Here is a 20675-nt window from a genome sequence, read left to right as displayed (position 1 = left end):
TCTGTTGGTGCTGTTGCTGTTGTTGGGGGAGGGGGGGCTGCAGTGAGGGGGGTGGCATTTGTTGGTGCTGTTGCTGTTGTTGGGGGAGAGGGGGCTGCAGTGGTGAAGGGGGGGGCATTTGTTGGTGCTGTTGCTGTTGTTGGGGGAGAGGGGGCTGCAGTGGTGAGGGGGGTGGCATCTGCTTCTGCTGTTGCATATCTTGGGGGGGGGGAACCTGTTGCTGCTGTTGTTGTTTCTCGGTTTCAACGTTACTCTCTGCGAGGTCAGCGACGAGTTCCCAGGTGCCATGCACATTTTCTTTGAGCAGCAAAACGGCAGAATTGCCGCATGCAACGGCCAGCAGAGCGCCGCTTTGACTCCACGAAAGCCTCCACGCTGGGGCGTCCAAGACAAGTGTCTGCAGGAGATGCCACTTGTACTGTGAGGGAGCCGGAGTGACGAGCTGCTGCGAATCTTGCTGCTCCTGCAGCTGCTGGGAAGGGGGTTCTCCCAGCCAAAGCTTAACAGTCTTGTCCTCGCTGCACGATGCCAGAAGGAGAGCTCCCGGCAACACAAAGGAAGAGGCTCCCTGTGGTCGAAAGGCGATATCCCTCACCCAATCCGAGTGACCCTCGCCTTCCATTGGAGGCAGTTCTGTCCATTGCTGCAAACGCACAGACGCGCGTAAGCGGGAAACCGACAGAATACACGAATACAGAAAGAAACAGGACGAGACTGACCCCTAAGCGCGAAGTAAAATCACATCACAAAGCTTGGGCGGCTCTCTCGCCCTACACACAACCTCCTCCTCCTCCCCTATCAACCAATCAACCCTCTTCCACTCTCTCTCTCTCTCTGTCTGTGTTTCTTTTTCTCTCTCTCTCTCTGTTTCTCTCTCTTTTTCTTTCTCTCTGTTCCTTTCTCTCTGTTTCTTTCTCTCTGTTTCTTTCTCTGTTTCTTTCTCTCTGTTTCTTTCTCTGTTTCTCTCTCTGTTTCTTTCTCTGTTTCTTTCTCTCTGTGTTTCTTTCTCTCTCTGTTTCTCTGCTTCTCTCTCTGTTTCTCCCTCTCTCTCTCTGTCTCTGCTTCTCTCTCTGTTTCTCTCTCTCTCTCTGTCTCTGCTTCTCTCTCTCTGTTTCTCTCTCTCTCTCTCTCTGTCTCTGCTTCTCTCTCTCTGTTTCTCTCTCTCTCTCTGTCTCCGCTTCTCTCTCTCCGTTTCTTTCTTTCTTTCTTTCTTTTTGTCTCTCCCTCCTGCTACCTGCCCCCCTTCCTCCCTTCCTTCTCTCCCATTTCGTTTCCTGCACGCACTGTGTGTGTACTCTGGAGGGGGGGTTTCAACGGGAAGCCCCCGACACCGCCTCCTTTATTTTCCCCTACCTGTGATGCGTCCAAACTCCATAGACGGACGTTGTTGTCACCTCCCCCCGATGCCATCAGGAGGCTCTCCATCCTACTGTTCCCTCCCGAGGCGCCAGGGGCCCCTATGGGGGCCCAGGCGACGGCCAGAACCCCGTTGAAGTGTGCAGAAAACACCTGTCGACTCCACTGCTGGAGATCCCCTTCTTGGTGTGTCAGGACAGAGATGCACCCATCGCTGCTGCCTGCCGCAAGGATCAGTCCTGCCGCCTCGGGAGCAAAGGCCAAAGCGTTCACGGATGCTCCATGCTCATCGTTGGAATACACCGGAACAAATGCCTGTGCCCCTGACTGCTGCTGCCAGACTACGATTCGCCGATCGTATCCGCAAGACCCCAAGACAGAGCCGAATCGAGGGTGCGCCCAACAGACCTAAGCCGTAATGACACCCACCGGCAGCGACAGACAGCAACGAGCGGCCGAAGGGATCACATCAGCATGAACCGACCGCTGGCGTTGGCGACAAGAAACTCCGCAAGCTCACGCATACGCAGCAGACAGAAGCAGCAGCAGCAGCAGCAGCTAGGATAACACTCCCGCCTACCTGCCAGACGGGGCCGCTGTGGCCTCGCAGTTCCTGCAGGAATTGAGCACCCGCATTCGCCGCTGAAACGTCCCAAAGCCTGATGGACTCGTCGCTGCTGGCAGTCGCCACTTTCGTGCCGTACAAGTCGAAGGACACCGCATGAAGGGGGCCCCCGTGGAAGGTTTCGAACTGCGAAAGAATATGCGTCATGCTGAAACGTGAACGCGGCGGAGAGCTCAGATGGAGGGGAGGGGACCGGCGAGCCGAGCAGGCCAGAGAGACGAAAGATCGAGGATGAACACAACGGAAGAGACAGAAAATACAATAAAATGAAGGATTAGTAACGAATAAGACAGGCTAACAGACTGCAGAACTCCACTGCAGCCTACAAGTCAACCGACAGACAGCATCCGACTGCTTGCCGGTTTTTGTCTGCCCGATGCTCGGCCTCAAGAAGCTAACAGCTGAATACACAATGTAAATAGAGACTGCGCAGCATTAAGGTTTGATTTCTAAAGGAAGAATGGTCACGGGAAGCCTACCGCGTGCGATATCCCCTGTACCGGTTGCCGCTGCTGCCGCTGCCGCAGTCTGCCACCTCGCCTCCACAAAACATGCAGTTACACAGGAGCTCCTCAGTCCGAGTCCACGCGCGTGTATTTTCCATGGACTATTGTCTCTTTAGCCCGTCTCCTAAACCGCGAAGAGAGGCAAACACGGGCAGCAAGCAGCCATATCGTGGCAGTTAACGTACAGCAACTGCTGCGGCAGCTCCCCTGCTCAGTACCCACGACGCCCCTTTCAGAGGACGAGAAAAAGATCCTCTCTGCCTCAGCCCTTCACTGTTTCTGTATCCAGCTCTCCACCCAAAGAATCAGCCGTCGTTCATCTCTTGGTCCATCATCAGTGCATTTTCAGTGTATAGGCAGCTCCGCCGGGTGTTGCACAAGCCAGTACCCGAGCTGCGATTCTCAGCAACTTGGCTTGCTTCTTGCTCACGCCCACACATTGCTGGCTTCGGGCCTGTCAGCCGTCTCATGGCCTTCTGGAGGCACACGTTCCAATCACATTTCCTTCTTCCAGACTAACCTCCCACCAACGCACCGCGGCCAAAGAGTCCGAAAGCGCTCCCAAACCGCCTGCATTCTCTGTATAGCCCGCGCGCCCTTGTTGCCGGTCGGGACGCCGTGCTAGGCTTTGTTTTTGCTTCTTTTTCGTCGTACCGTCAAAATGAGCGCCGCCGTAGCTGCACAGCCGCTTCCGGCGACAGAGGATATGCCCAATTTGAATGAGGGTGCAGGGAGGAGTGGAGAGGGCCTCCGAAGGTACCTAGAAATTAAAGTCGAGCAGCTCGAACGTAACATTGCCGAAAAAACACAAAACAAGCAGCGGCTGGAGGCGCAGAGGAATGAATTCAACGCAAAGGGTAGGCCTGCCAGACGAAGGCCTACTGGTCGATTCCATGCTACACTCGCATATGCACAGCACACATATGCACGTACATACTACACTCAGCTAGAGCTACGCACCTCTTTGCTTGCTGTGCCTCTTCTAATTGAAGAGTAGAGAAGATAAACTAGGCCATGTTGCTGGCCAGTGCACGATTAGCTGAGGGTGGCGTTGCTGTTAGGGTCCATTGCGGCATAGTTAGTCCCCTAGCAACCATTGTGGAGGCACCCACTTATATGCAAAAAGCTGCCTGTAAGGTGTGCGTTAGGGTGCCTGCTTTTCCATCGTGCAGTCCGGGAGCTAAGGGAAGAAATTCAGCTCCTGCTGGAACCAGGCTCTTATGTGGGGGAGGTCGTGAAGGTGATGGGCAGAGATAAGGTGCTCGTGAAGGTAAGGAGTGCGCTACTGTTTAGTTTCGCATGCTAAATTGAGGCGGTGCTGTCTTGTAGATCATTCATCAAGAGCTCTTTCGTCCTTGCTCTCTTGCATGCCCTGCACTGTCACGCGCATGAAGGGGTCCTTACTGCTGCGCTTCTCTGTCACCCTTCTACTTATTCCCAGCTCTTTACGTGTGTCATGCATTTCCAGACGCTGCGCTAACCTCCCGTTGTCTGGATGCTGTATGGGGCGTCTGTAGTGTCGCTGCTTCCCTTTCGGCTTCCCCAATCAAACCTGCCGGCTCATGTTTCTCCCGTCCATCTCATGAATATATCTACATATGTATATATATAGATATATATATATCCAATATACATATATATATACCCATGTACACATACTCATGTATACACATGCATGTACACATTGTTTGGGGTGGGGCTTTTAGAGGATCTGTATGCGTATGGTCTTTTTTTTCCAGAAGAGGGTCTCAGTCAGATGTCGTGCCTGTGTGCTGCTTCTGCATTCTTCCCCCTGCAGGTAAATCCTGAGGGCAAGTATGTGGTGGACGTTGCGAAAAGCGTGGATCTCTCCCAGTGCACTCCCAACACCCGCGTTGCCCTCTTGAACGACTCGTATCGCCTTCACTCAGTGCTTCCGTCGAAAGTGGACCCCCTCGTGTCGCTCATGAAGGTTGAAAAGGTTCCCGACAGCACGTACGAGATGGTGGGAGGACTTGATCAGCAAGTCAAAGAAGTGAAGGAAGTTATTGAACTCCCCATCAAGCATCCCGAGCTCTTTGAATCGCTCGGTATCTCGCAGCCAAAGGTAGGTTCTTCTATACGCGCTGAGGTGCCTAGCCTTCCGCTTCTTCTGCTGCGTTCTGCGTGCTGTTTGTCTGTGCCCCCTTTTGCATTCCTCTCTGTCTGCTTTCTTCTCTAATTCTCCCGCATTCTTCCTTCCGCGACGTGTGCATCGCAATCAGAGAAAAGACCCCTAATAGGGGGGGGAGGAAGGGCCTGCCGTGGGAAGCGTTTTGCTGGGGAGTAGGAGGCGGCCCCTTTTTACACGGCTGCAAATGGTAGATATATGGCATCGCATGCGTTGGCGAGGCTGAATGCATGTCCATCAACTTCGCGTAGAGCCTCTACTTCATTGACCCCGCCGAGGGCTGTCTTATACCGCTTTGCGCAAGGCGCCGCTATACCGCGTGGCAGACAGCTAGGCAAAGAGGTGTTTGTTGGGTTGTTACTTTGCGACTATATTTGTCATGAAACACGCTTTTTCACCGCGAATCGGGCTGCTGTATAGCAGGGCAGGCGGACAGCCAGACAAGTTTTTGTTTGTTTCTGTGCGACTGCTGCGTTTGTCATAAAATACGCCTTTTCGCCGCAGGGTGTGCTGCTGTATGGGCCTCCGGGAACAGGAAAAACGCTGCTGGCTCGGGCCGTCGCACACCACACGGAGTGTACATTCATTAGGGTGTCTGGTGGTGAGTTGGTGCAAAAGTATATTGGGGAAGGAAGTCGCATGGTGCGTGAGCTGTTTGTCATGGCTAGACAGCACGCTCCCTCGATTATCTTCATGGACGAAATTGACTCGATTGGCTCTCAAAGGACCGAAGGCGAACACGGCGACTCTGAGGTGCAGCGGACTATGATGGAGCTGCTCAACCAGCTGGATGGCTTCGAGAGCACCAAGAACATCAAGGTAAAGAAAAGGACTTTTTGGAGGGGTGGCATCTTTGGCCATTCAAGGGAGGCGGTAGAGGCGAGAGGGGGTGACGAAAAAAATCACGTGCACCCCTTAGGATGGAAGGCATGTGCGGGGGAAGGCAGAAGAGGATGCAAGCTCTGAAAAGGGACAGTGTGTTTCGTTATACATTATGCCTGGTTGCCTTTTTGTTTGCCTGTTCGTTGGTCTACGTGCCTGCCTCGTATCGGCAGCAGCCCTCCTCTTGCACGAAGCCTTTGGGAAGCTGCCTAAATCTCTGAAATGCGCCTGTCCTTGCACCTCGCTCTCCTTTCCCTCTTGCGTTTTGTGCGTGTCGTGGCTCAGGTTATTATGTGCACGAATAGAATCGACATCCTTGATGAAGCCCTCCTGCGGCCGGGTCGTATTGACAGGAAGATCGAGTTTCCTAACCCGAACCTCGAGGTGCAGATCCGTCTTCCCATTGTGTTTGAAAGTTGCACAGACAAGAGCTGTGAATCGTGACGCCTTTTGCGTTGTCGTTGGATTCGAGTTTTCTTTCGAGAAACTACTTTTATCTCCCCTTTTATGTATCAGTCAGCTGTTTGGCCACCGAACTTCCGACAGTAGGAGGGCATGCCTGTCTGCTTGGCGCGCTACCTTTTTGCGGTCCCAGGCACGGACAGAGATTTTAAAAATTCACAGCCGCAAAATGAATTTGATGCGAGGAATAGACCTCAAAAAAATCGCGCAAGAGACCAACGGAGCTTCAGGGGCGGAGGCGAAGGTAAATGATACAGAGGAAGCGCAACAGAGACACACAGACAGTTGGATGGCTTCGAGCAGCGACGAATCTGCAGGGTGCTGCGTTGGTAGAGTTGCACGCATGCACGTTACCAGTCGTGTCGGTGCTATTTGTGTGTGCGCTTATCTATGTTTGTGTGTAACTACTTCCCAAGTCGGCGACTGGCGCTTGGGCACGTGGTAAATTCCTGGAAGGCTTTTTATCGAAGCGGCCAAGGCACTGCGGGGACCGTAAAATCTGTATGAAAGATGTGTGTGTGCATGTGTGTTCATGCGTGCGTGGACATAGGCGGTCTGTACTGAGGCTGGCATGTTTGCTCTGAGAGAGAGACGTATGCACGTGACTCAGGAGGATTTCGAGATGGCTGTTGCCAAGGTAAGCGAGCGATTTCCTGAACTGGCGGCTCTCGCTGTGGACACAGCACTGCTGCTCTTCGCCTTCGAGGTGTGTCTGTGTGTGTTGGCGGAGAGACGCGAGGGTCGCTCTGTGCGCTTGTGCGCTTGTGCTGGGCCAGGTGATGAAGAAAGATGCAGAGCGAAACATGTCTCTCAGGAAGCTCTGGAAGTAGCACCCTGTGAGAATGGGGAAGCGAGAACGCTACAGAGAGGGCTTTCCGTGTAGTTGGGAGAGGTTGTTGTAAGCCACCGAGCTGCTGTAGGAACCATACATACCACCACTCCCCCGCCGCTCCCTACTCCGCCCTCCAGTGAGACTTCCCATGCGGAAATCTATGATTCGGCCAGCGAAGCCCTGGACTATGTAGATAGATGACGCACCTTTTAATTTGAAACACTTTCTGTACATCCTGTGTAGCCCGGTCCTTGACTGCATAGAAAGCGTAGGTGTCTTTTTCGCTGTATCGACTCGCATGAGATCCTCCCAGACAAGGTTTGCCACATAGAGCTGACTGTTAGAGCCTTGCCTACGCGTGCAACGCGTTGCGTTGTCTGTCTGAGCTTAGCGTCAGCATTTAGGCGTAAAAGTAGGCCTAGAACCTTTGTACACCCCTGAACGCTGTCCACCAGCCTCCTGTGCTAGGTCGTGCATCCTTTGCCCCCTTCTGTATCGCATCTGTCCGAGCATTTTAAAGCCCGGCGCGAGGAGGGAATGGAGGGCAGGGCAGCCAGAGAAGTGGCAAATGCTCTCCGCAAGTTATGCGGTGACTGCGTGAAAATGCCTGTAATCGCTGAAAATAGTAGCGAGGCACCACCCTACGAGCGCCTGTGCGCGAGGCCCCCACGACAAATGGGAAGGCAGCCTTCCAGCCTGCTCCATGATATCATTTCGCATCCCCTTATGCGTTGCCATCGCGGCGGTCCTGTTGAGCAACCGCGTGATACGAGAGCTATCCTCCTCCTATCCCACCAACTCGCTAGTTGAGACTCCGTTTTGCATCAGCACACTCAGCATTACCCCTGCCACCGTCGCAAGCAGGCGCACACGGCAAGTCCGTTCCAACTTGCTGTCGCCCTCTACGATCTGTCCGTCAGCTCTTTCCTTGCGGGAAGACCGCATCTGCTTTCTACCCCTCTCGCGTTAGCATAAGTGCCACTAGTGCACCCTTGTGCGCGGGTGCTGCCCACACACAGCCTCCCAAGCGCTGCTTTGTAACAAAACTTGGAGGGCGCAGGAATCCACCTCATGCTTTGCTGTCAAGTGTCACTAACAAAGGGGCCCCCGCCCGCCCATAAGGCATGTGGCCTTGCGACTCGCGGCGGCCAGCGCAGTATTCCCCCACACTGCCGAGGCGACTGTATGCGCGCATGGCGGGGCTGTACACGGGCATGCAGGTTCGCATCCATGGAGCTTAAGGGGCAGGGAGAGGGAAATACGGGATGTGGGAGAGAGTTGCATGCAATGAAAGCGCTTCAATGGGATGGATTGAAGAGGGTGCGTGCGTGCATGCGCCAACGAGGCAACAGTTGCGCAACCCGGCCTGGTGCGTTTGGACAGGAGCATCTAGGTGCATGTCCTTGCAGAGCCAACTGCAGACAGACATGCGTCTAGATACAGAACAACCGCAAGAAGAGCGGCGTTATGGAGGAAAACACACGGATTCAAAGGGGAGCGGTGGATACGGTTAGGTTTGCACGCACACAACGCATACATATACAGAAAAAAGACAAAATCCAGTGAACGAATCCACACCCAGGCCGTTGACACTTCCCAGCACTGCTCGATTCTTCAAGATGCCCGTCTCGCATGTGCGAAGCTAAGGGCAACCGACACGTTATATATGAGCAAGTTGCGCCGGCCCATAGGGGGCCTCTTCCAGCGCCTCTTTTTCCCGCTGCTGCTCGCCATCTCGCCTCCCTTCCCCTCCCCCGCCTCTAATTGTCTCTAAACCCCCTTTGCACGACCGTTGCCTCAAACAGGTGTCCTGCGGGAGGACGCACACAGGCCGAGGGCGACGTCAGTTTCTACCCGCTTTTTGCATCTATTTCAGTTGTGTCGAGGATATCCATGACGGCAGACAGACGCAAGCCAGCCGTCAAGGCGTACTTGGCGTGGACAACTTGCTAGAGAGAAGTGGAGAGCGATCCGTATGAACGCCGACGCAGAAAGCGGACTTGAATGGAAACCCGCCGCTCTCTCTTTAGAGACAACAGACACCGAGCTTGAAATATAAATATGTATCAATACTGCGAAAGCACCTAAAATAATATGTATATGTGTGCATATGCATATGCATGCATGAATGCATACGCAGGTATGAATGCAGATGCATTGATAGACACATAAGCAGAAATACGCCACAATGTACATACGTATATGCATGGACACTCATTCACTACATATGTACAGGAAGGTGGGCAGGACAGGGACAAAGAACTACAGAGTGCATGTGCAGATTTAAGGTGTACTACCAAACATATACTGGCAAGGCCTGCCTGAATGCATAAATATCCCCGTATATATATATATATATATATATATATATATATATATATATATATTATAAATATATATATATATATATATCTCCAAACACTCCCAGGCATGTAAACACAGAACTACATCTATGTATAACTATGCATAATACGCACATGCATACATACACAAACATACGCACACAAACATACGCACACAAACATACGCACACATACATACACACACATACACACACTAAACCATGCAGGTGCTAAATGGTATAAAGTTTTGAGGCTTCGCAGTAAAGAAATAGCGGCGCAAGCCAGCAGTCCTGACTCGTTTTTGCGTCAACACCGCATCCCGCGCAATCAAGATGTTCACCATGCTGAAGGCATCGTAAATGGGGGCCCCCCCCACCTTCCGTGTACCGCTGTTATCACCGCTGAAGACATGGACACTGCGGAAAGGCAGTCTCATATCCCTTTGTCGAGCTGACTGCTGCAGACTCTTCCCTTTGCGACAAAACGCTTCCCGCAAGGCCCCACAGCTCGATCTTAGGGGCATGCAGCAGCTTCCTCACAGCGGAGGAGGCCAGCCGAGCTGCCTTTCCTGCAGCGTTGGAAGGTTCAAATGTCGACGGCTTTCTTCTACTGACTCTATGAGAAAGGTCAGGAAGTACTCAGAATCACGCCAGTGCGCAACTTTCAACTTCGAGCTGCCCCCGTAAGCCGCAAATTAAGCCCGCCTGTTGGCGCTGTAAGGCTCCCGATCCGTCTCCTGCTGCACATGCTGGCGCTCTTGCCACTGCCAAGTTACCGCATAACCGTCCAGCTCCCTTCTCCCCCCTCTCCCTCCCTCTTCCTTTTCCAGCTAGGGTGCAGGCTGGGGGGGATCGTCCCCGTGATCGCTTTTGGGCTTGGGGAAGACGGAAGTGCGGAAGGCCCCTCCGGTTGCTGCCACGCCTCCAGCTGCACTCCCCACGTTGCTCATGCTTTCAGAGTGGGTCCTTGCGTGGTCAAAGTTTGCCCATTGCGTCTGCGAAGGGGCCCCTCCAAATGCGGTGCTCTGCTTCGCCCCCAACCCGATAATGGATGGCGAAACGGAAGCCCTTGAGTGTACCCTCGAGATTGGGAACTCGTTTTCCCCATCTCCTGTGAAACCACCAGGCCCCATTGTGACATGCTTGTTGCCGACTTCCTCGATGGGGTAAAAGTTATACCAGTAGACGGCTCCGATGAGCACGCATCCCCCCACCATGTTACCCAAGAATGTCGGTATGAAATTTTGTACCACGACAGTGCCCACAGACTCGGGGCAGCCCATCATGAGCGTCAGCTGCAGGGTATAAAAATTAGCAATGATGTGCTCGTAACCAGCGACACAAAACGAAACAATGGGGAACCACAGGGACAAAATCTTACTCGCCGGATCATCGCAAGCCGTTACATTCCAAACGGCAAGGCACACTAGGGCGTTGCAGCCAATGCCCCTCAAAAAGCACTGGCCAAATCCATAGCTAACCTTCGCGTGCTGCACATAGCACATGTAGCTATAAAGGGGCTCCTGATCGTAGCCACCCGGGAGATACGAAAGGAAATACGCACCAAAGAGGGCCCCAGCCCAGTTGCCAATGAACGACCCCACCCAGTTTATCACCAAGTGCAAGAATGTGATGCGACGCTCGATCAAGCAGATCAACATGGTCATCGTGTTCCCCGTGAAGAGCTCTGCCCCTGTGAAAATGATTGCAATGAAGGCCGTTGGGAAAATCGAGGCATACATGAACTTCTGCATCGTCTTCGAGACTGCCCGCGTGTCTGTAGGGTCGGTTGGCATGCCCCCGGCAAACATGTTGCACGCTTGGCCAGCCAGGCCAATGTACACCCCAGCCATGAAGGCCTGTAACAACAGACGGTCGAACCGCAGCGAGGTTTTCCGCAAGCCATACTCTATCACCCGATGATAAGTATCCGGAGAGGCGGTGGTTACCATCTTGGAGCCTTTAACGCGCCTTCAGCGCGAAGACACTCAATAGGAAGCGGCAGATGGAAGAGAGAGCAAAGGAAAAGCCCCAGTATCCGAGACCCCGCGGTGAAGAACCGCAAGGTGTTGCCATGCAATGGTGCGCTTACGGGGCCAAGAACGGGAAAGGCAAAGCGCATGCCCCGAAGAGAGCGTGGCAAGCAATGCCAGAAAAGAGTACACCCTTTAAGAGATACTATCAGGCCAAGAACTACAAAAGAAGGACTAGGCTTGGAATGGGCATAGAGAGCGAGATGAAGCGCGCAGTGGGCTCATTCATGCGCTGGACTGGCGTCGTGCCCGTTCACTACCGATTTGTCAAAAAGTACCTTAAACTAATTGAAACGCCTGATGCCGCAAACTTTTGCACAGAATAAGCAATTACGCAAAGACTTGATAGGGGGAAAACCCCCTGCACAGGGGAAGCGTGGAGCCTGCAGCACTCCATGATGCCAAAGCCAAACAGCAACGAACGCCCCACACCCCGACACCCTCTTTTGGCACTTTCCAGTCCCTTGTCTAGCATCAAAGTATATTAATGGCTGTCGTATCCTTGCAACATACGCAGCTGGCTCTCCTTCCCGAAATCGGTTAGAGTTTTACGCTCGCACACGCGGCTTTTTGCTGCTTCTACACTCTCTCCTGTTGGTGTAATCAAGCAGGAGCACGATAGCGACAAAAACATGTCGTCTGAGGTTCAGAGTCCCCATGTAACTGCTCTACTTGGTTATTCTCGAAAATTGTGCATTAACCATTCGTGTCGTTGTAGCACTTTGTACATGGATTCAACGGTACATGCAACGGGCAAACATATACTGAAAGATTTTCTACTGTACCAGTTACATTCATTAAAACCTAGAAACCAACTGCCTAATTGGCTTGATACTTCTTATATCTTATTTATTGCACAGTTCTGTTAGCTCGATACAGAAAGACGCAATGTTGTGTGCGTCTGCACTAGATGCTGAATGAAACTAGCTTTGAGTGCTCGGAGCGCTTCAAGATTCAGCAAAACACACCCTCACTGTCCCATTCCTCTCATATCCGACCAAGAGTGGTGCAGACATGAGATTGAGGCAGTCCGTGTGAGTGGAAAACCCCAGTAACTTCCTACTCAGTTTGTATACATCGGATTCGAGCATCATTTGTACGGAGATCTTGGATGAAGGGTTGATGTTGGAGGCCCCGCATGGTTCGATACATTTAATTCCCCAACAGACTAAGGTGTGGATGCTGATATAGCCGAATGCCTGGCTTCTCTACACAACCAGTATCTGCTTTTGATCAGGCTGTCTCGTACTCAGTAATCGTATTTTATTTGTCAACAATCTGGTCTGGCGATGGAAGTTGAATATGGCGTAAAGCGTGTTCAGGTGGCAGAGGCTAGCCTGTAAATGCATGTGAACGAATTAGCCTCACGCTGGTGGACAGGCATAAGTTGTCACCAATACAATGTTTATGGATGTGTGAATGAAGTTCTGCAGACCAGAAAAGTATGACGACTCGGTTGGTTGGCACAAACTCGAGAGTTCATACGTCGGTCGGAGATATGATCGTCCTGTGCCTCGCACATAAAGAAAAACAAGCGCATTTGCGGCATGTCCATAGGAGTGCAAGTCACTTTAGTGGTGGCCATATTCATGCAGAGGAAGTCGCATGCCCGCAGTGCGTACTACAGTTTAACCCCTCATATACTCCCTGAATTATCGGCTACTCCCACGATTAGCCTCAAAGCAGGTTTTAGGACAAGTAAAATGCTATAGCAGAGGATTCCACCAATACACTAGAATATCGAGAAATATGGATTTTGGATCCCCAAGAGCCATGAAGGAGACGAAAAGATGCTTTAGCAATCGTTTATGTCGGTGCTCTCCGAAATACTATTGCACGTGGCCGCAGTATGGGCAGTGACTTAGCGAATAACCAGTTGGCTGGTGGAGCTTCTCGAAATAGTGAAGTACTGGAAGTTTCTACAGAAAGCGAAGTGCAACCCCTGCCTCTTTGTGTGGACTCGAAGAGTCGATTCGGGATTTAGAAGCCATGGATGTCGGGACTTTGTTCAGCAATCCTGGCCTACACCCGAACGAACGAGGAAGAACTGCCTCAAGAAATCTGCGGCCCTAAACGGTGGCCCCAGAAGGCTCCCCCACCTCGCACTTGGTTACAATGTCGGAAACGGGTCATACAATCCGGAACTAAGCGCATTCAAAAAGCCATAGGACTTGAAAAACAGAGCTAGGTCCATCGGAAGCACGCTGACTGGCAAGCAAACAGTTCGCATCAGGGAAACGGAAAGTCCCCACACAGGCAGCGGCGCAGCGAAGGGGAATACAGAGGATGGAACAGCAGTTGGAGAACCATTACCGGGCATTTGTCCCCTGATAAAAGACACAGCTAACTGTCAAGAATCGCAAATACTATGTCGCAGTAAATGTGAAGTGAAAGTGTTTTCTGAAGAGACGGCGCAGAAGTCCAGCTAACCCTTTTACTCGTTAGCGCAGCCTCTAAGCCTCAGGCCTGCTGAGTAACAACAGAATGCAAAGGTTCTGACGAGGCTGCCGCATTTAGACGCTACTGCAAGTCGAAGTTGGCTCCCATTAGCATGGTTCGTGACATCTTTGTCGGTGCACCATGACAAAATTTTAGACATGCATGGCCTTCACCTTTACCCATCCGCAAGGACGATGAGACGCTATATGGTTTTCCAGCTCATTATCATAATTTTGTTGCTGAATTTGCTTGGATCGCTGCTCCTTTTATCGATCTGTACAAGAAAACGCAGTCTGTAACCTGGACAGAGTAGGCTGATATTGCAGCAAGGACGCTATTAGACCGCCTTTTATGTCCGCCAGTGCTTTTACTGCCCAATAATAAGCATCACATCTTCGTAACAACAGACTTTAATAATGTGATGGTGGGACTACCCTCTCCCAACAGCCTACAGGTCCTTCAAAGCACCAATATTGCTTGCCAATTTCATCCCTTTACCGGAACCGAGCAGCGGTATTCACAGCGGGAACATGAAATACAATGCGCTGTAGCAGGGCGTGAAAAATGTTGTCACTGTTAAAGCGGTGTCATCCTGTTATTCAGACCAATTATCAGGTTTCGGTGTACCTTATAAGAAATGTTCAGTACTTGGGAACCCAGAGTGCTTCGTGGGCTTGAGTGTCTGTTGCAATACGGCTTTAAAGTGAATTGCGTCGAAGGCATCACTGACGTGGTCGCCGGCACTCACTCGTGATGCCCGATCGCGTCACCTTTCTACACAGAACCGACTCTTGTGTGCAGTGTTATGCGGTTTCCATCAAAATTAGGTGCGGGTTGTGCTTTTGGCACCCATGCATCGCCAGGATTTAGAATGTCAAAAGAGTGAGCAGCTGTAGTGCTAAGGTCGCTTTGCTGGGATTCAAAACAAAGCAGGGATTCCGTTGCTTGTACATTGTGGCTTTGCTACTCAGGGCTGCTCTGCGAATCGCACAGACCGTTTTCCTTCGAGCCATAGTGGGATCTACATTACATTAGAAAAGTTCCCTTAGTATTTTTGGTGGGTTGAATGTGTCTTGCAGGCAAGGAGTATGCATTATCATGCTTAGATTGTCAGCAGCTGAAGTTGCGAAACGCTTTCAGGCCAGGCCTTTTGCATAGCCTGTCTGATATCTGCGAAGACCTGGACTGATCGAACTCTGGAGTTTCGTGTTAGACTAATGAAGATCAAGTGTGTGACTTGCGTCGTTGTTGGCAGCACATATGCCCATTTCAGCCTTTGCTCCAGCCCTGGCACGGCTCCAGACGTTGCTCACTTATTCGTGACTCATATTTGAAAGCTCCGCTAATGTTCCAAGACTATCATTCCGAATAGCGACCCGAAGTTTAAAGGCGTGTCTTGGCATGTGTGTAGGACCGCCCACGCAATATTGATACTATGCATGACCACTACAAACCTCCGTAAGGCAGATAAACAGAACCAGAGCGCCAATCCCACTCTTTATACTGTATTTGCAAATTCATGGTCGCAAAAATCTAGCTTGGTGGGCTTGATGTTTTTCTTGTTCTGACTGGACTTTTATACAACAGTCCGTTCTTCTATCCGTTGGGTCCTCGCACGCCTGGTCTCTACCGAGAAGCCCCTCTCTGACCCCGACCTTTGACCGTTTGGCCTTGGTTGGCAGGCACTTTTTCCAGCGGACCAAATCAACGAACACCTGGCTAGTGCACGCAACTGTATGCGCAAAGCTAAAATGCGACGAACAGGGAACTGTGATACGCGGCGGTCGACTGTGTGTTTCGAGCCTCCAGGTTTGAGCTTGGCGCAAAGGCAAGCTTTACAAGTTGCATTTGAAGATGACAGCACGAAAAACCTCTTGGCCAGGTGGCTAGGACCATTTAAGATGTTTCATTAAAACATGCGCTCCCGTACTTAATAGATTTCCCTAAAAGCTGGAAGTGCCGATGATCAATCGATAGGGGCTTTCCAAAGAAGCTTCAGAGTTCGCCTAATTATTGAAAAACATTGCCACGCAAACAAATAACCCGACCAGAAGCCGAGAATTTCACTGGGAGCCGTAGATATGGTCAACTTCAGGACTACTGAGCGCCGAGGACATATTAGACGGTAGTTTCTTGGGAAATGGGAGGGGGGACCGCCAAGCTCAGTAATTGACGGAGGAGCAGGTCCGCGTTCCATTTCCTGCGGGAGAATTCGCGACTCTATTCGACTATCATCGCTAGTTGCCAAGGACTATATTCCTTACATTCCTTTCAATTTGGGTCCCTAGCGCATGCTCTCCCTAAAGTAGCTACCTGCATCTGTGCATGCTTCTACACTTGTTGGCCGTTACTCTTAAGGTGTTCTGTACACTCGGACGTATGCACAGGCACTCTCAGGGGTGCTGCCTCTACATTCTTCTTTGTGCGCTTTCTAAGGCTGTGCGATCAAGCATGCACATGCACCACTGTATCTGCATGCAAAGACTGCTTCCTAAGGCGAAACCACTGCTGTGCCAGTGTGCATTCGGACTGTCTTCACACATTTGCATTGCCGTGTGTTTTCCCATAACAGGATGCTCACAAAGTTCCGTTCTTTGCCGACAGCTGGACATCGCACCACCGCGGTCATGTTGGACCGTTTCCCCGTCCTTTGTGGACTGGCGTTCGTTGCTTTACCCGCGCTCATTCCAGTTTAAAGGATGACGCACACATCTGATTTTCTCGTTCGCACTATTTTTCAGTTCCGCCTACCTGGGAAGTAGCCATTAGACGGTTCTTTTTACGTCCTCATGCACTTACGCTACATGTTTAGCGATGGATCACGAAGGCTTGTGTTGTGGATTGAGGCGGGGGATATAGCGGGCTGAGGTTCACTCAATATTCCCCTTTAAGCTGTTCATGCTTCAACTAAGAATTACCGACTAATTGAGCAACTGACTCTTTGCTCTTACATCGTGTTGATTGCAAAGCTCTGTTTGCTCGATACAGCACGATGCAGCGTTGTGCTGGGTCTGTAGATGCCATGTGCAACTAGCTGTTAGTGTTCGGTGCTTCAAGGGAGTACAGCTACGCGCACCCCCGCTGTCCCTCTTCTCTCCTGCCGGAACTCTCATGGTCACGTGCAGCGAAAGGCGGTTGTTTCTTGGGGAACAGCCAATATGTCTGAGTTGTATTTGTATTGATTCTGGAGCTAAAATCTCCTTTAAGATATTTCAGGGGGAGCCTTACAGAATACGGGGAGGCAAGGTTTTGTGTACCGCAAACTTCGCTGAAAATAAGTACTAGTGCCCAGTAAAATCGTAGTATTTGCATCTTATAATTGCTTGTTGCCGCCAAGTGCATCCGGAAAAGGCCCCAATTACTTGAAGATCGAGAAAGGCCTGGCTATGTTTAGGTGCTTCCGATCGTGGGGAGGTCGGAGTCACGTCCAGCTGATAAGGAGATGCTTAATCGGAGATTATTCAGCCGATGTGAGAGCTTCAAGCAGTTGAAATGCCATGCTTCCGTAAATGCATTTCGAATCCTACCCTCCCCCAAACCCAGTGGACACTGTGCTTCCATGGCTAGTTTGCATCTGTAGTTTTAAAGGAGCCTTGCAAAAGTTTTTATCAAAGCCCCACACTATGGTCTACCTCTGTGCATACACCCCACGAGAGTATTCGTTGCACAGACTGTTTCACGGTAGCATAGAAAGCTGTTTGCAGTGAAGAAGCCCAAGGTGAAAGGGAGCACAGAGGGAACTCATCGGGGCTGCGTGTTCTCTAAGTCCAAAGTGAGTATATAAAACCAGCTAACAAAGGCAGAGGCTAATTGAGAAGAGCGGCGCAGAACTCTGCATCAAGTAGGCAGTGTCATAACTTTCGATACTATAGTTGCAGATATCATTCTCTTTAAGTGTAGGTTATCGTGTTTTTAGCTCCTTTATAATATCCGCTCAACCTTTTTCTGCTTGTACTCGGCGCGCTTTCATTCTCTGCGCTGAATGCTTGTACCACCCGCTGCCGACATGCAAGGTGTCAATCCGTCAGATTTCGGGGGCAAGTCTTTTTTCCTTGCTGATTGATATTTTATTTATTATTAATCAAGAACCGACTGACTTGAAGAGCCTTAGCGGACATAACACGGAGATCTAGGTATCCCGCTTCCCCTGTGGAAATCCCCCTCGACGGTTTTGCACTAGAAGCAAATCAACAGAACCAACGAGCGCTGTGGTTTATACACCAGACAGCCTGCGAGTTCACTGTGTATAGAATGGCAGTAAAGTAGGATCGGATGGGACGTCAGTCAGACACAAAAGGACAGCTAAGGTCTGTGGAATCTGTATGTGGTTTTAGAAGGAGGGGCCTGCTTTTTTGCTTAGAGGTGGCGGCATAGGCTGACCCTTGCCGCCCTCACGCCATGCACTGCGGTATCGTGTGCGCAGTACAAACGAACAGGCTGCTAAATACAGCTGCAAAGAGAGAGCTCGCAGTTTGAATGACTGATGTGGAAACAGAACGCTTTCTAAGCATCCTCGCTCATCTACATGTCTTGTTCGCGTTCCATATCTCCTTATATATGCATTCTCTCTTTTCTATAGTGCATTTAACTGGGGTTCAGAGGGTCGTCGAGGGAGCCGCTCTGCCTTTAAGTCACGGCCTTTGCGCTTCCTCTCCCCTTTCCCCCCCACTCCCTGTATCCTTGTGTCGCTTCCCTTATTTTTCTTGCGTGCTCAGGCGTCAGAGAGTATACGGAAGGCTCCTGTGGTGGGCTTAGAAACGATGAACGGAGGAGCTGTGCGCCTAGTCGCTCCCACGCGGGGAGCCCTACTTGTATTTGAGGGCATCGACCGGTTAGTTCCTCGTGCTCACCAGTCAGCGAGATCAGCATCACGCATCTGCAGCTGCACTATTATCTCCTATTTCCTCTTTTGTGTCTGCGCATTTGCATGTTCTTCCCTGCGAGGTCTTTTGAGTCATTCTTTGTTGTAACCACGCACTGCGCACCTCCCCCTACGAACGATGCAGGAGCACTGATCAGGCCGCGATACATTCAGTTGCACTCCGATGCAAATTCCGCTTCGTCTCCTGCATTTTTGATGCCGCAAAGAGGGGACTGGCAAAGGCGTAGGTGGCGACGCGCTGGCAGGCCGTCGGGTGTCTGTCCTCCTCAGTACATGGAATAGCGATTTGCGCGTGCTTCTTCAGTTCGGGGAAATCCTCTCAAGCAAAGCTCCTCTACGAACGGCTCGTCAAAGAAGGTGTAAAAGCAAAGCTTCTTGGATTTCCAGGTGAGTGCTGTGCATTGGCTGGGAGCAGCGCTGCTTGGGATTTGCAAGGGCCGCTACTGAAGGCGTGCACCTGCGACGTCGGACTGCTACAGCGGCTGCCACTACCCCTCCTTCAACAGCTGTTGAGCCTCGCGAGTTTTGCCGCTCCCGTGGCTGTCTATCCTGCTGTCGTTTGTCTCCCTGCTGCGACATTCGCCTACTGCTGCTGCACTTCTTGAGGGCCCCTTCTTTCGCTCCTCAGACCGCTCAACACCTGTTGGCAAGCTAATCAGCGCAGCTCTCGCTGGAAAGTCTAAGCCTCCTCCCCAGGTGTTGCACCTCCTGTTCGCTGCGAACCGCTGGGAGCTACAGCCGCAGATGAATCAATGGCTCAACGATGGCTTTGTTCTGATTGTTGACCGCTATTCTTTTTCTGGTGAGGACCCCCAAGGCGCTCCTCTCTCGCACATCAGTCACACCCTTTTCTAGCTCCTAGAGATGCTGCCATTGGCTGTATTCTTCTATTGGGCCTTTGTTTCTACTCCGTCCATATGCCGCTCCCGAGACTCCTCCTCCCGCCTCCTGCTCTGCGGGAAGAGCATGAGCCAGATGCACCCAACCCCCCTCTCTCCCAGCTCCCCCACAAAGCGGTAACATGGGGCGAGGAGGCTGGCGCGGCTGCTCCATCCCCTTCCGCCTTTGGTGTCTTCTGCTTGTGACTGTTGTTGCTTTGCACAACCAACTGCTCAATCAGAGTCTGTCTTGCCTCTGTGGGGCAATGCAGAGTGGCTAGCGCGCTGCTGCGTTCAAAACTGCAGCCTCCGTAGAAACGTCTCTCCAGCAGCAAACACCCTACGCCTGCGTAGCCACCCCACGACCCTTGTGGGAGCTGGTGAATGGCTTGCAGCGGAGAGGCTCTCCTTTCTTAGCCTTCCAACTGCTGTTAGGCCTTGCCATGACAACTTGGCGTGCCCCCCCCGACGCCTGTGCCCTATCTGCGCCCTCCTCTCTTGCGGCGAACTATAGGCTCAATCTTCTCCGGCTCTTGTGTGCCTACAGGGTTAGCCTACTCCACAACGGCGGCAAATTACCTCGCAGCAGCTGCTGCCGCCTCCAAAGCAGTAGCGAAGGAGAACTCAGAGCATTTCGAAGAGGAGGTTCAAGCCGCAGTTCCCATAGGCGAGGCATTCGCGAAGGCAACGGAAGAAGGCCTCCCCACGCCTGATCGCGTCTTTTTCTTGGATATCAAGCCGGAAGACACTTTGGGCAGGGAGGGCTATGGTAAGCTGCACCGGCAGCAGGAACTAGTGCACGAGGAGCTCTGAGAGCGCGGAGCTCGTAGCAAGGTATCTTATGCACGCGCATGCAAGATGAGCAGCTGGGCCTCCTTCTGATCGTCCCCGGGGGGCCCATGACGAGCCCAAGGCGAATTGTGGGCATGCAAAAAGTGGATGTCTCCAATTATGCGGTGGCAGTTGGCAAGGCGGGTGCAGCGGGGGTGACAATGCAGCCGCAGGAATAAGACACCAGGAGCCCTTTCTGCTGCGGCTGCTGCTGCTCGGGGGGACGCCAGGCCAGCAGGCGTCTGTGGGGCAGAAGGGGGGATAGAAGGGTGTCACCCTCTGAGTGCTTCTGCACAGCCGCAGGTGCTCCTTTTCGTGCAGGAGAGGAGGTGTACGAGTCACTCGAACTGCAGCGAATGGTCTACTCTGCCTATGCGAAATTCGGCACGCTGCCGTATTGGCGCTCCTTCTCTGTAAAGGGTCTCTCATCGGCGGATGTGCATCTCATGATCCTCGCCG

General features: G+C 51.9%; 4 protein-coding genes across 4 annotated transcripts; 2 read left to right on the top strand and 2 right to left on the bottom strand.

The window, feature by feature from the left end:
* Positions 1 to 17: 17 nt before the first annotated feature.
* Positions 18 to 2128, bottom strand: LOC34620007 (protein transport protein SEC13; the record flags this gene model as incomplete). Its single annotated transcript, XM_026336741.1, has 3 exons — positions 1937 to 2128; positions 1354 to 1764; positions 18 to 643 (listed from the first exon to the last, which is right to left on the bottom strand). Coding segments are annotated over exons 1-3 (1229 nt in total), but the record flags the coding sequence as incomplete, so codon positions are not given.
* Positions 2129 to 4432: 2304 nt separating this feature from the next.
* On the top strand, positions 4433 to 6863 carry LOC34620008 (26S proteasome regulatory subunit 8 homolog B). Its single transcript, XM_026336740.1, has 5 exons — positions 4433 to 4573; positions 5141 to 5455; positions 5804 to 5902; positions 6114 to 6224; positions 6531 to 6863. The coding sequence occupies exons 1-5, from the start codon at positions 4433 to 4435 to the stop codon at positions 6861 to 6863; spliced, it is 999 nt and encodes a 332-aa protein (XP_026192525.1).
* Positions 6864 to 9983: 3120 nt separating this feature from the next.
* On the bottom strand, positions 9984 to 11105 carry LOC34624320 (uncharacterized transporter YrhG). Its single transcript, XM_026336739.1, has one exon. It carries the CDS (start codon positions 11103 to 11105, stop codon positions 9984 to 9986), a length of 1122 nt encoding a protein of 373 aa, XP_026192524.1.
* Positions 11106 to 19424: 8319 nt separating this feature from the next.
* LOC34623834 lies at positions 19425 to 20395 on the top strand. Its single transcript, XM_026336738.1, has 3 exons — positions 19425 to 19575; positions 19933 to 20154; positions 20322 to 20395. The coding sequence occupies exons 1-3, from the start codon at positions 19425 to 19427 to the stop codon at positions 20393 to 20395; spliced, it is 447 nt and encodes a 148-aa protein (XP_026192523.1).
* The last annotated feature ends 280 nt before the right edge of the window (positions 20396 to 20675 follow it).

The sequence above is a fragment of the Cyclospora cayetanensis genome, unplaced genomic scaffold (genome assembly GCF_002999335.1).
Source record: "Cyclospora cayetanensis isolate NF1_C8 unplaced genomic scaffold, CcayRef3 CcayRef3_contig_144, whole genome shotgun sequence".
Lineage (NCBI taxonomy): Eukaryota > Apicomplexa > Conoidasida > Eucoccidiorida > Eimeriidae > Cyclospora > Cyclospora cayetanensis.
This window is presented reverse-complemented; position numbering and strand designations above follow the sequence as displayed.